Raw genomic sequence first — 15,792 nt, forward strand, 5'->3', positions numbered from 1 at the left:
TCCAGATGACCCAGTGCCATCTCTGTCTGCATCTCTAGGAGAAAACGTCACTATCACTTGGAGGGCCAGTTAGGGCATTAGCACTTAATTAAAATGGTTGTCAGCAAACACTAGGGAAACCTCCTGACCTCCTGATACTTAGAGAAACCAGGTGGCAGTCTGGGGTCCCATCAAGGATCACTGGTAATAGATGTGGCTGGAGTTCACTCTCACCATAAGTAGCCTGCAGCCTGAATGTTGCAACTTATTACTGTCAACAACATGACTTTACTTCTCACAGTTAAACAAGTGATCACATAAAACTTCCAAAGGAACAGAAGTGTGTCTAGTATGATGAACATTCCACAAGAAGCCAGATAGGGAACAGGTCTCTCTGTATTTGGAATCTCATTAATACAGTATAGAACTTGTCCCTTTGCTCAAATATTTGTCTAGCCAAAGTCTAGAGCATATGAAAGTGACCTAAATATACTTTAATCTATGAATGCTTCCTGTTATTTATCCAAACCACCTGTTTCTTTCTAACTTATTATTTTCTTTTTTAAACATTTTTTAATTTTTTAAAATTTTATTGTAAAGGTCATATACAGAGAGATTACAGTAACATGAGTCAGATAATGAGTACATTTCCTTTTGAACAGTGTCTCTCCCTCCCTCATTATCACAGCTTTTTCCCTTCTAATTTCCCTCATGCCAAAGTTTTATACTTCATTTACGACATGGTGTCTAGTAGGTTTCAGTGCTAAATTGCTTCACTTTTTGTTCCACCATTTTTGTACTTCATCTTCCTCTCCCTAAATAAGGTAAACATATATATATATATATATATATATATATATACATATATATATACGTTATATATATATGACAAATTGTATAGAAATTAAAAGCGACAGAAGGAAATAAACGAAAAAAAGGAAAGAAGAAAAGAAAGAAAAATGCAAGGAGTTGAATTAAAAAGCTATATTTCCATTGCCTGGAGTTCATTTTGACAAGGTTCATTCTATATGATCATATGCACATAGATTTTGAGCCTTTGTGATCCTTTCCTAAGATATCCTCCTTTGTTCTCACTGTGTGGATGTTTAGATGACTTTTTAATTATTTCCAGGGGCATTCATCTGTCTTTTACTATCCATTGGGTTTCATGGTAGATTTATAGGCACATTCTAGCTATTAAAAATGAGTTGAAAACATGCAGTTTATGGTTCTTTGGCTCTGGATTCTTTTCTTAGTATTATGTTTCCTGGTGTTTCCATTTTCTTGTGAGTGGGGCAATATCATTCATTCTGATGGAAGCATAGAGTTCAAATGTGTATATAAATACTACATTTTCTTGTTCCATTCATCCACCGAGGGGCATCAGAATTTATTTATATGGTCCTGCTGGTGGCTTTAGTGTAACCTGGTTTTTGGTCATTTGAATAGATGAGATGATGTGAAAGAAAAGTGCAAATGCAGTACATCTTGGAAAGGAGACAAATATGGAGTTTTCCTAAGAATTGTCATTGTGAGACTGTGAATGGTCAGGATTGGCATATTAAGTGCAAGATTCTCACTAATATTCACCAAAATTTTCAGTAGTTAAACACATTAAACATTAACAAAACTCTTCCAACAGATACACCATCTGAAACATGATATGGTTGGTAGCAGAATAGTTGATTACAAAAATAAGGGAAGCATTACTTCTTGTGGTTCCTCATGCAAAATATTTAAGTCATTGGACAGGATGAGAACAGAGTGCAGGGTTCATGGCTTTGTCTTAGCCCCTTGTTTGAGTTTTAAAGTCATGTTTAAGTTCCTCTTCTTCAGTACATATCAGTTCCAGACAGCAGAGCAGACTTCTGATATCTCTCTCAGTACAAGCACCACTGCAGAACCTTGAGTCACCACATGCTCAGGAGTCACCTTTGTCACTGCTGCTCAGGTCAGCCAGACTATCCTGTCCCAGTTCAAGTCCTCCCCATGCCTGCCACTGATATGTCTAAGGTTCCACTCCTCTCCCTGGTAGTCAAAGGTGAAACAGCAGCAGGTCTCAAGTTGTACAGCTGTTCATTTATTCCTATCATCAACACAAAGGAATTATTTACTGTTATACAATGATAGTTATTATGAACATTCGCCAACAGTGAAGTCTTGAGCACATTTAAGAAAATCAATGATCTCACAGAATTTTCATTTTAATGAGAATGACAGAAATCAAATGAACAAATACTGTTTCTTTTTTCTTTTATATGTTATTAGTTTTTTTATTGTGAAAATACCGTACAGAGGGGTTACAATTACATGGGCAAGATAATGAGTACATTTCTTATCAAGCACTGTTGCCTCTTCCTTTTTTTTTCCCTTCCCTTCCCTTCCCATCTCCCTCACACACCTTTTCAGCACATAAAAATAAACTTTTTTAAAAAGACTAAGAGAGTCATTCTGCCTTTGTAAAAACATTTTTCAAGGACAATTTTGTGATGTGCAGGTCTCATTGGGACACATGATAACTTTAGTTCTGGGCTTTGATCTGGATTTCCACCACCCTGCATCTGTGCTGGCTCTGTTGCTTTGCCCAGCAGTTGAGGATTTGCATGCAACCAGAGCACAGCCCACTTGGCCTGAGAACTTCTTTAAAGCTGCTCACATTCTGTGTATCAGTCAGTCCCAGTCAGCACATACCATGGACATGAGGGCCCCTGCCCAGCTCCTGGGGCTCCTGCTGCTCTGGCTCCCAGGTAAGGAAGGATAGCACTTCTTCAACCCCCTGGGAGAGGTCTAGGCCTAGAAGCCTGGGTCTTCATGGAAGGTCTCACACTATAATTAATTGGGTGGATATTTGTCTTTTGTTTCCATTATCAGGTACCAATTGTGACATTCTGATGACCCAGTCTCCATCCTCTCTGTCTGCATCAGTAGGAGACAGAGTCTCCATCACCTGCAAGGCCAGTCAGGGTATTAGCAATGTTTTACAATGGTATCAGCAGAAACCAGGGAAAGCTCCTACACTCTTGATTTACTGGGCAAACAATTTGGTATCCGGGGTGCCATCCTGATTCAGTGGGAGCCAATCTGGGACAGAGTTCACTCTCACAATCAGCAGCCTTCAGCCTGAATACTTTGCAACTTACTACTGTCAACAGGGTTATAGTTACCCTCCCACAGTGGTACAAGCCATAACATAAACCTCCAAGGGAAGCAGAAGTGACAGGCTGGGCTGCCCCAGCTGCTTCTCCTTGTGGTTTCACCTGCTGACAGTGCTTTCAGCTACAGCCAGGCTCTGAAGTTCAGTTGGGGATTTGGCCGAGGTGGTCAGTGACAATCCTCTCAATCTTAACTGTATTTCTTCAATCTCAGCCTCACAGTCATCATCCAGACAAGGCTTCTGCTGTCCTAAAAAGAACACAGATCTGTACTTCAGCGCATCTGGAATATGGTATCCAGGGGATATGATTTCCACTTGGAAGGCCTCACAAGAGAGGCATTTGCCCTCCCTTTGTTCCTTTTACACTGTTGCACCCATTTGCTTAGTGAATTCCCTTCTAAGTCTGAGATTCAAGGTTCAGCCTGACCTTGTCTTGACCCATCATGACTCCTCAGGTCCTTCTTTAAAATGAGGTTGTGCTGGGCATTGGTGGCTCATGCTTATAATCCTAGATACTTATGAAGCTGAGATCTGAGGATCTTGTTCAAAGCCAGCCTGGGCAGAAAGCTGCGAGACTTTTATCTCCACATAAATACCAGAAGACCAGAAGGGTAGCTGTGATTTAATGTGCAAGAGGGCTAACCTTGAGCAAAAGAGCTCAGTGACAGTGCCCAGGTCCTGAGTTCAAGGCCTATGACTAACAACAATAGGGATTTTTTTTTAGTAAAGTCCTGAGGACATTATTGCTCTGGATCACTAGCAAAGACAGAGAGAGATGAACAATGAAATTATATAATATGCTGGAAAATTTAGGAACTGGAGATCATGTTGAATGATATAAATCAGGATTCCAAAGCCAAATATTCCATGGTCCCACTCATTTGTGGTATGTAGAATTAAATGATGATGATAATATAATAATAATTCAATAATAGTAATAATAAAACATGGTAACAGTTCATTAAAGCAAAGTGGGGAAAATGTCTAAACGGAGATAAGTGAGGGAACTAAGGCACAAATAAATGAAAATTAATTAAGTATAATATAATATAATATGTATGCATATATACATATATTTTTGAAGAATGAAGTCAATTATATACTGTAAAAAAAATAGTAGGTGTTGGAGGGAAATAATAGTGGAAATAGAAAGTAGGTAGTTTAATTTTTCAAAGTACACTGAATTTAGGTATAGAATTATCATTAAAATCACCTCATGCTATTAATATCTGCAAAATAAAATTAATCCTTAGGTAAAAGAAAGTGGTATAATTTTGCAGTAAAATACTTGCATAGTTGTTTGAGAAGATTGCTTAACAAAACAAAACCAAAACTCCAAATGAAAATCTTGCCAGTTGCTATGTCACAAAGCTTCCAGGAGATGCCAAAATCCACACAAGTAGAAAACCGAAGCCTGATCTTAGAGACGTTGGGAAAGCAGAGGTGATGCTTCCCTTTTTTCCTTAGGAGCTTGAGCCTGGGGAGCTCTATTTCAGGCTTTCCTGGTACTCATGGCAGCTGGGACCATGTTTATGGAAGGGGTCATGTCTCTCATGTACAAGTTCCTATTTCATATTTCACTTTGAAAGTCTAATCACACAAGACAAGGCTGACACTTCCACCAGGATTCTTGTAGTAAAATCATCAAGTACTGATCAGAAAGGTGAGGGAAGGAAGGCTGAAGACATGCAGCCCTGAAGGGAACATGTGCACACACCATATCCAGTTGTGGGAGGTGAGAGGGGGCTGCACTGTCAATGCTATCCCCAGCAGGGGCCCAGAGTCCTCTGCACTGAGCAGGTCACTGCTTGCGCTCAAAAGTACAGAGTGGGTCCTGAGCTTCATGATGCTCAGGCTAAGAGTGAGGAAGGGCCATTTTTCCCTAGAGATCTTTTTCAGGATCAGAATTTGATATGATGAGTTAGACAAAGAAAGTATGTTTATACATGTGTTAATTTGATACATATGAACTATAGATGTATTACTTTGGCATTCTTTCATTTGTGAAGTGCTCCTATATGTTTTTTTTAGTTGGTGTGTGTTTTTTTTGTTTGTTTGATTTTTTTTGTTGTTTGTTTGTATTTTTTTTGCTAGTCCTGGGGCTTCAACACAGGATGTAAGTGAGGTGTTGTCTCTGAGATCTTTGTGCTCAAGGCTAGCATTCTACCACTTAAACCATAACATCATTTCCGGCTTTTTTCTGGGTAATTTATTGGAGATCAATTTTAATCCTGACCAGGGTGGATTCAAACCATAATCCTCAGATCTCAGCCTCCTAAGAAGCTAGGATTAGAGGAGTGAACTACCAGAGCCCCACGTCCTCTAGGTTTGAATTAGGACTGGAATTAAGAATCTGTCCTGAGGGCCCTGCTTAATCGCCTCCTTATCTCAGCCCCTGATAAGCCAATGAAAGAACTCTGGAACATCCTTTCCAGTGTCAGCCCTGCTCTGAAGTCTAGGTGTCTCAGACTTTCACCTTGTCCCAGACCTCCCTTACTTTCATGGCCCAGATTAAAAACATGTTCCTTTCCTGAAGCTCTTCCTTCTTTCAGGAAGATCCATAGAAAGTTCCTTTAGTCTCCTCCATCTCCCTGTCCTTAGCTTCATCTCTCAGCCAGTAACTCCATCCCTCACAGCCCAGAGCAATGTAAGCCTGCCAAGATCTCTGGTTGAAGGCCATTGTTTCAAACTCTTCCAAGTATTCCAGTACCTAAAGCTTTTGCAGACTTGAAACCTGCAAGACACATTTTCATAGTTGCTGAAGCCAGACCTGGTGCATGGATCACGAGAATTCATGTGTTATTGCTAGAGCCTGTCTGCTTTTAACTTCACACAGGTAGATGTCCTTTTTCATTCTATTAATAATTTTCCAGGTAGCCTTTATAACTTCACAGCACCCAGCTGCCTTTTACTCGTTTTATTTAGTACCAGCTTTGTCCTAGAGTGCATGGTAGAGAGAGCAAATCTCTTCCAGCAAAGACAGTGACAGAGATTGAGAGGACCATATGAGAAAAATAATGGTTAAATTTAAGAGGAATGACAGGAAGAGTATAGCTTTCGGTAGTACGTTCATACATCATCATAAAAAGAAGGAAGAACAGCATTATAAAGTCCTTCCTGAAGCAGTTGTGTTAGCATGTACTGCAGAGACCATTAATGTTTAGGAGAAGATGATCAAGTCAAGACTCAGATGCAGTTTATACAATAAATGGTAATGAAGAAGCCTCTGACTGGACAATGACTTATTTGTGGGCTCTGTGACTTGGAACAACTGTGTTATCTCCTTGCACCCACAGCAGATGCTTCCATTTGTGATGCTAAGTTCCATGTGACTATTCTACTTCTTTGTCATCAAATGTGACATCCTGCACTATACAATGCAGTATGTCACCACATGCTGATCTCCATGTTGAGCGGCCTCCTAACTTAACTCTAATTCCACTTCCTATTGCCAGCTGTGCTTGATTCCTCATGCTGAAGATGTCCTCTCCAAACTGTGTGGCTGCAGTTTGTCCTCACTCTGACCACAGAGCATTTTATTCCATCTGTGTCTGTTTGGATCAAATGGCCTAAATGCATTCACTAAAAAATGCTTTAGTACCAGGTATCATTGGCTCATCCCTGTAGTTCTAGCTACTCAAGAAGCTGAGATCTGCTCAAGGTAATTGGAAGTCAGCCTGGGCATGAAAATCTATGTGCTGCTTATCTCCAATTTACCACTAAAAAGCTGGAAGTGAAGCTATGGCTCATATTGTGGAAAACCAGCCTTGAAGACAAAAGCTGAGGAAACTACCTAAAATCTGAGTTCAAACCTCAGGCCAAGCACACAAAAATAGATCACTTACAACCTAAAATATATTGGTCATGAAAGATAATGCAGGGTTAAGGAGAACAGTGAACTTAAAGTAGAGTTCAGCCATTGGTTAAAGATATTAGATACACAAAGAGAGAGTGGGGGGAGGGAGAGAGAGCACTTTCTAGTAATTAAGATAGAAGACACAGATGTCCTCCCAAAGTTTAGTAAATGTCATATTAAACAGAAATGCATGACACTTACAAAGCTAGATATGGAGCCACATGTATTCCTATATATAAGGAGGAAATACCTTTTATGATCTGTCCTAGAGAGAGGCAATAAATCACAGCATTCAGAAGAGAAGGAAATGAGTCATTTGTATGGAGTGAACAGGGCACCAATACATACAGCAGAAAACACTCTGTACATCTCAGATAAAAATAGTTTATTTCACATATAATACTTTTCAAGAGTTTTATCTCTCATAAAACTTTTTGAATTCTATATATTTCTCAATCTGGATAATAATTATAATTATTAACTATATACTGTGGTTCAGGGAATTAACTTGAATGCTCTAGAATACTGTGTCACAAAATTCACAGATACAAAATGCAGGAAAAGTATAAAATTGACCTCCCTTAGGAATGTTTATCTCTCAGTGACTGGCTTACATTAGCATAAACAGTAAAGAAAATACTAGCAAGTCTTGGACAATATGGGAATTAAAAACATTTATTTTTCTCACAGGACAACATATTCTGTTCACCATGGAGAAACACATTATGTACAAGAAAATCGGACATCTGTGGTCTTTAGGTCTGTACTTTGTCACCGAAATCTGCCAGATTGCAGTTATGCCCAGCTCTGCCCAACTCCTGCTAATTTGCATGTGCCCAGAGCTCAGCCCACTGAACTGAGAACATCATAATAGGCTGCTCACACCCTGTGCAGAAGGTTCCACTCAGCACACAGCAAGGACATGAGGGCTCCTGCTCAGATCCTGAGGCTCTACAGTTTTGGCTCCAAGGTAAAGAAGGACAATGCTGGGGATTATTCATCTCATGGTTTTGTGTGTGTGTGTGTGTGTGTGTGTGTGTGTGTGTGTGTGTGTGTGTGTGTGTGTGTGTGTGTGTGTTTTATTGGGAAAATACCGTACAGAGGGGTTACAATTACATGTGCAAGGTAATGAGTACATTTCTTATCAAGCATTGCTGCCTCCTCCTTTGTTTTCCCTTCCCATCCCTTCCCATCTCCTCCCCCACCCACCCTGCAACCCTCCCACTCCGCCAAAGTTGTAAAGTTTGTTTTTTTGACATAACGTCTTATATGTCTCATTGTTTCAATGGGACCACCTATATGCCTATTTAAACGATTTGTGTTTTATTCCCTTTCCCTACACAAAATATACCAACATCATACAGTGAAAACAGAGGTTATACCATGTGGGAAGACATACAAAGAAACAAAGAAACATCTTATAAATATGTTAGAAATAATATCGAGAAAGAAAAATAGCCTGCTTCTTTCTGGAATAGCATAATTAATTAAATGCATAATGTTTTCCATGTTTCCATTGTCAGGTGCAAGATGTGACATCCAGTTGACCCAGTCCTCCCACTTATATGCATCTCTTGGAGACAGAGTTGTCATCACTTGCAGGGCCAGTCAGCACATTAGCAATGAGTTAAATTGGTATTAGCAGAGACCAGAGAATGCTACAAAGCTTCTGATCTATTTTGCAAATAGATTGGCCTCTGGGGTTCCATCAAGGTTCAATGGGAGTTGATCTGGAACAGAGTTCACACACCATCAGCAGCCTGCAGCCTGAAGATATTGCCACTTTGTACTACCACCAAGATTATAGTAGACCTCCAACAGTGATACAAGCCATGACAAAAACCTCACAGGGAAGCAGAAGTGAGAGACTGGGCTGTCCTAGCTGCTCTTCATGGTGCCTCCACCTGCTGACAGAGCTTCTCAGGTGGAGTCAGTCTTTTAAGGTGACTAGAAAGTATTGGGAGGAAGGCCCTGGAAGGCTCTGTCTTCCTTCTCCTGCAAGCATATCTGACATTGCCTCTTCTGACTTACAAAAAACACACATCTGTGCTTATGTGTAGTCCAGGTTGTGCAAAAATTTGTAGTCATTCAATAAAGAAGAAGCCTTTCTAGGTATGTCAAAGTAACCTTTTAAAAGCAGGACAACATAGTTTTTATAAAAGATTTTTGAAAAACAACATTGTAAAGTAAAAATTGTCATTAATTTTTTAAACAACTTGTGATTGACACATTATAATATATTTGAAGTAGAGTAGTTTTTGGTATGTACACGTATTTTCCAATCATCTAAACAATGTAACTAACAAATTAGTTCATCAACCTAAACATTTATCAATTTCTTGTTGTCAAGGGATTTTTTCTTCACCAAAGAGATCTTTAAAAACCTTTTTCTAAACTAAAGGCAGATCCGTATATACCACTTGCACCAGAATCAACTCCAAACGGATCCCAGAACTCAATATAAAAAGAGACATTTTGAAAATATTCCATGAAGGAATAGGAGAAACTCTAGGGATCCTTAGCACAGGCTGAAATTTTCTTAATAAAGACCCAGAAACACAACAAATCAAAGAAAGTTTGGACAAAAGAGATTGCATGAAACTGCAGAGCTTCTGCATGGAAAAAGACATAGCAGGCAAGATCAATAGAAAGCTCACAGATTGGGAGAAGATCTTCACTAGCCATACAATGGACAAGGGCATATCTAAAATATACTTAGAATTCAAAAAATTAAGTCCTCCAACAATGTATCCTCAAAGAAACAACAGCCTGATTAATAAGTGGGCTAAAGTCTTAAAGAGAGATTTTTCTGAAGAGGAAATAAGAATGGACAATAGACACATGAAGAAATGCTCAACTTATCTAGACATAAAAGAAATGCAAATCAAAACAACATTGAGATACCACCTCACCCCAGTTAGAATGGCTATAATCAAGAAATCTAATAACAACAGATGCTGGAGGGGATGTGGCCAAAAGGAAACTCTATTGCACTGTTGGTGGGAATGTAAATTTACTCAACCACTTTGGAAAGCAGTATGGAGGTTCCTCAAAAGACTCCACTAGAGCTCCCCTATCACTGACCAATCTCACTTTTAGGCATATACCCAAATGATCACGAAAAGGCCATACTACCAGAACAACTATGTTTATCGCAGCATTATTCACAATAGCTAAGCTATGGAACCAACACACATGCCCCTCAGTAGATGAATGGATTAAGAAAAGGAAATCTATGCCTCCATAGAAAATGGCATCACCCCATTTGTTAGGAAATGGAAAGACCTGGAAAATTTATATTAAGTGGTGTAAGTCAGACCCAATGAGTTATAGGTAATATGGTTTCCCTTATCTGCAATAACTAGTATATGCCTAGGACAAGCAGAAGAGGTCAAAAGCTCTGTATGTATGACCATATAAGCTGATGTTAAGTGAAATGAACCCCAAGATAGGGACATAAGACATTTTATCTTTCTCGCTGTTCATTTTAATATACTTATACTATGTGATCTTTTTTTGTTTCTTTGTATGTTCTTCACCCATAGTATTTGATTCCAGTGTTCTGCAAAATGTTTTTTTTTTAATTTTACTTATACATTTATTGTCTTTAAGTAGTTGTACAAAGTAGTTACCATTCAACAAATCAGTTTGTAAGTACAAGTGCAGTTATAAGTATGACACCCTTTCATCATTCTCCCCCATCCCTCCTAGGCCTCCCCTCAATACTCTTCTCTGAAACCTCACTCCTTGTGTGATGAGAGGGCTTGAGCAAAAGGACGGGAGGTGACCTGGCTGCACATTGAATGCACTCTCAATCCACCCACCAGGGTATATGGAAGAAGCAGGATGGACTTGTAGTGTAGGAAACCTGACCCATCAGTGGCATTTGTCATGCTGTGTAGATAAAGGTAAGCCATTAGAGACTCAAACAATAAATTGGAAATGAAAAGTTTAAAAAAGATCAATGACAACAGTAACCAACCACCAAATGCTAAATAGACTTCAAAGTAGTTATTTTATGGATTACTAATGCTAGGAATGTTTAAATATCATTGAAGCTTCTGATCTTTGATCAAACACCTAAAAAGGAATATATGAAGAAAATAATGGAACAAATAAGGTCTCAATAGCAATATGAAAGATCACATGGGAATCTGAGAATAGAAAACACAATAACCTCATATGTTTGAGTGCTTAGCTAACACATCCTGATCATCCAAAGAGACTAATTAGATTTCCATCAGTGCAAACACCATCTCCAAAAATGAGTTCTCACATACTTAGGAATCCCTCTCATTGCTGCACCTCAGGACTAGTTCCTCCAATGACATCTCACATGCTAACCAATCTCTCTGTCACAGGTGCCACAGCTCCCTCTAAGGGGTAAAAGCTGAAATAACTTCAGTTCTTGAGCTCTCTTACATTTCTTTACACTAAATATAAAGAACCACTTTTAGAAACAGTACCATGAGCACTTGTAGACACAAACCTCTGATCTTACAGAACCCTCATTTTAATGCAAAGGCAAGACAATGAACACATACTTCTCATGCTGTCCTGTTTCCTGAGACTCCAGCCACCCCACCCCACCTGCTCCCCTTTCGCCACTCTCTCTAGCAACACTATTACTCAAGGGAAGTGGGTAGTGGGCATCTGGGAACACATTTTGTTTTTTCACCTCTTAGCATGATTAGAATGAGAGGAAGAATAAATAAGTTAAAATTGAACATCTGTGGTTCATTAAATATATCCTGTGTGATCTCACTTAAGCCCATTTAACTAACTCATTTTCTGAATAAGGATATTAATTTTTCATGCCATCATGTCCCTGCAACTAGAAATCAGCAAACACACAGATGAGGAACATGAAGCAGACTCTGACTCTCTATTCAAAACAAACCTGGATTCCATTGTAACAGAGCATCTTAGACCATTTTTAATATCTCTCTTAATGAAGAGAACCAATCTTCATTTTAAGTGGTTTGTTCACAGGCAAAGGGAGAGAAATTGTTTGATCAATTATATTCCTAAGATTCATAAAAATACTTCCTTCAAAATGTAACTTACTTTCCTTCTTTAATCTATAACTTATGGCCTTGGTCATAGATGAAAGAATGGGCATATATGTTTGCTCTTCCAATGCATTTGTTATGCACTTCAGAGCTCTTACTCCAAACAAGTATTATTGTTTGTAGGCAGTTTGCTTTTAAGGATGTTTAAATTAACCCCATTGCAGGACAGCTGATTGGCCTGTTTGAGAAGACATTCCCTGGGCAGTGATTGTCTTCTGCATTTGGCCAAGTTGATCTTACCTATCTTGACCTCATGGAGAGAAACTGAGATCCTAGTGGTAGGAAGAAGCCTGTGTGTGGCAAGGAGTATACACAGTGCTACAATTCATTAACAACAAGGAAAAACCTTCTAATTACAGAAGTAGGACAAAGGAGGACAGAGGAGAGAGGTAGGAAAAAATCTTATCTTGCTATAACAAATGAACCTCTGGATTAAGTTTTGTTTGAGCTTCCTCCTTGAATTACCTTTTGTTTCTCCATTCTTCTATAACTGAAATCTCTGCCTACTGCCAGTGAAATATTGCCAAATGATAAATGAGTTCTAATGGAAGAATATACGTTATTTTGCATCCTACTGTGTAAGAAAAAAAACACGATATAATCATGGTCTTATCATTCTTAGTGACTGCACAGCAGCCATGTTTCTGAATGTCTCTCAAACTAGATTCCTTCAGGTTATATTCAGTAGTGCATGTATGTGAGCAAAGTCCAGAAGTACCACTGTGTTCTTTTTATGGTGACTTTTAACAGACCCCTGGTTTGAATCATCATTAATGGTGATCTTCATTTCAATTTTAGACTAGGTGATGGCTGCCAGATTTCTCTGCTGTATAACAATTCTTTCCCTTTTGCAGTTTATGAAAATGTGTGGAGAAGTTTTTAATCATTTTAGAATATCACATTTCTTATGAAAATATCATGGTGAATCCAAGGATTTACAATTGATTTAATGGTGTATATTACTGTTTATATGGTGTTCAAAATCCCTTGAAATTGGCCAGTGGGCATCCTTTGCTAGCTGATTCTCTCCACTTTTTCCTTTACCTCACACACCAGGAATTTTTTTGTTTTGGGCACAAAATGGTCCAAAATTATCTTACACTTTCTTAGTTTTGATAAAAAATCATTATTTCCACAAGGGTCACTTGTTTCATTTATTGGAGAAAGTTTACAGGTACATTAGTGATGGTGCTATTTTTTTTTTGTCAATGGGGGGGGGAGGGCTTGAACTCTGGGCTTGGGCGCTGTCCCTGCGCTCTTCAGCTCAAGGCAAGGGCTCTACCACTTGAGCTACAGCGCCACTTCCTGTTTTTGAGTGGTTTATTGGAGAGAAGAGTCTCACGGACTTTTCTGCCCGAGCTGGGTAGAACGGTGATCCTCAGATCTCAGCCTCCTGAGTAGCTTGGATTACAGGCATGAGCTACCAGCGCCCAGCTTTGGTGCTATCTATTAATGGAACTAGAGCATCATTATTTCTAGGCTGTAAAAAACTATCCATCCACTCATTCATTCATCTAGTCTTACATATACATACATATATGTGTGATTTTATGGTGATTTGTCCACCTGCATGCACAGCAATAGGTTATTCTGAAGTACATTCTTAAAAAAAGTTCTCCTCTAGTTAGAATACAATTCTTTCCCTCAAGAATTCAGCCACATGATCAACTTTTTTGGATGATGAGAAACACCAGCTGTCACTGTCATTTACATGATCATAGCATACAACACCCCTCACATATTTGCTCATGTATTACTCAGACTGGCATAACACTGCTGAGATGAGTCAACTTTGCATCCCATGCGGTAGTGACTTGTGGGCCCTGACAACTGCACAGGCCCGTATGGTTGTCCTTGTGTCTCATTCCACCTCAGCACCTTCAGTGCAGCCAGCAATGATCTTTCTCTCCAGCATAGACAATCAGCTCTCCTTACTCTTGCTTGTAAGCCCCATGTTGCCTCCTCTCATTATGAATGACATTTCCATGTACTGCTGGCTCCTGGATTCTGTTAAAAAAAATTCCAACGTGGGAATTTTCCATGTAGAACCTTTCCATGGTTCTACTTACTCTACTTGGGCCCAATATCTTTAACCCAGGCGTGAAACACAGTGTTCTCTTCATAACTAGAAGAGACCACCAAGTGAAAGGAACATATGTAGCTTTAGGCAACTCAGTAGGCTTCAACATAACCCTAGTTTATCCTTCTTTTCAAGGAGAATCTCTGATTCAAACACAGTAGCTTTGGTTAATATGTTTAAAATCCAGAAGGAATATGAAGACCTCAATAATGGACATTATAAATTATACACACCCAAAGGACGGTGGAAAAGACTAGTCAGGTTTGAAATGAAGAAAATGTCTTGCTTTTATGTATCTGCTGATGCAAGAAATTCAGAGTTATAGGAAAAAACAAGGCTGTGCTGCACAATTCACAATTTTAACTATTTTCTAATCAGTGTAATAGCTCCACATCCTTATTTCATCTGTAATGATCATATTACAGGAGAGCAGTGGTGATAAATTGCCACATAAAGATTATCAGTGAATTAGAGCAATTCCCAAAGTTCCTGCTCTGGATAATAAAGGCATGTGCCAAATGAGTGTTGTGCAAACGTCTGTAAATTTCTGGAACTAACCTTTTAATGGACAGGTCTTGTCTCAGATAAAGAAATAAAAAGAAAAGAGACTTTTATCCACAATGAGATCAGTGGTGTGCTCCACCCACAGGAAAAAAATGTGCTGATACTCTTCTGTGGCTACAGTACAGTCTGTTGCCTGACCTAAGTCTCCTGAGATTCTAAATGTGTAGACCTACTGAGATGAGGCAGCCGTACAGTTGTGTTTAACCTTGTCCAGATGCTGATGATTTGCATGTGCCAACAGCACAGCCCACTGCCCTCAGGACTTCTTCATAGGCTGCTCATAGTCGGTGCAGCAGTCAGTCCCAGTCAGCACACAGCATGGACATGAGGATCCCTGCTCAGCTCCTGGGGCTCCTGCTGTTCTGGCTCCCAGGTAAGGATAAAGAATATTGGGCATTAAAATTCCTCAGTGTGATCCATGATGCTTTACTCTTCAGGAGAGCTTTCTTATAATTCGGTTAATAATGTGGATATTTGTTTCATGTTTCCCCTGCCAGATGCGAGGTGTGGCATCCAGATGACCCAGTCCCCATCCACCTTGTCTGCATCTGTAGGAGGCACAGCCACCATCACTTGCAGAGCCAGTGAAAACATTTATGGCTATTTAGCCTGGTACCAGCAGAAACTAGGGGAAGCCCCTAAACTCCTGATCTATGGTAGTAGTACTTTGGCATCTGGCGTTCCATCCAGGTTCAGTGGCAGTGGATCTGGGACAGATTATTCTCTCACCATCAGCAGCCTGCAGCCTGAAGATGTTGCCACTTATTACTGTCAAAAGTATAGCAACTCTCCTCCCACAGTGATATAAGCCATGACAAAAACCTCCCAGGGAAGCAGAAGTGAGAGTCTGGGCTGCCCCAGCTGCTCCTCCTGGTGCCTCCACCTGCTGACAGAGCTGCTCATATATAGACAATATAGACTTGAAGAGTGTGAATTGTGTCAACACCTGAGATGCATAAAACAATAACACAAGTAATAGATGTCTAAGCAGCAATGGTTTTTTGTTATTGTTATTGTCAGTCTTGGGGCTTGAGATCTTTTGCTCAAGGTTAGCACTCCAACATATTGAGCCACAGTTCCAGTTCTG

General features: G+C 39.5%; 1 gene segment (V, D, J or C); it reads left to right on the forward strand.

Annotated features, from left to right (window-relative positions):
- The first annotated feature begins 2,454 nt into the window (after positions 1-2,454).
- The window catches only part of LOC122116842, a 55,336-nt gene continuing 41,998 nt past the window's right edge, over positions 2,455-15,792 (forward strand). The window contains 2 exon segments of the V gene segment in view: positions 2,455-2,726; positions 15,203-15,482. Of these exon segments, the coding sequence occupies positions 2,492-2,726; positions 15,203-15,482 (515 nt within the window).

Source organism: Dipodomys spectabilis, unplaced genomic scaffold (assembly GCF_019054845.1).
Source record: "Dipodomys spectabilis isolate Male_0828 unplaced genomic scaffold, ASM1905484v1 ptg000137l, whole genome shotgun sequence".
In the NCBI taxonomy this organism is placed as follows: Eukaryota; Metazoa; Chordata; class Mammalia; order Rodentia; family Heteromyidae; genus Dipodomys; species Dipodomys spectabilis.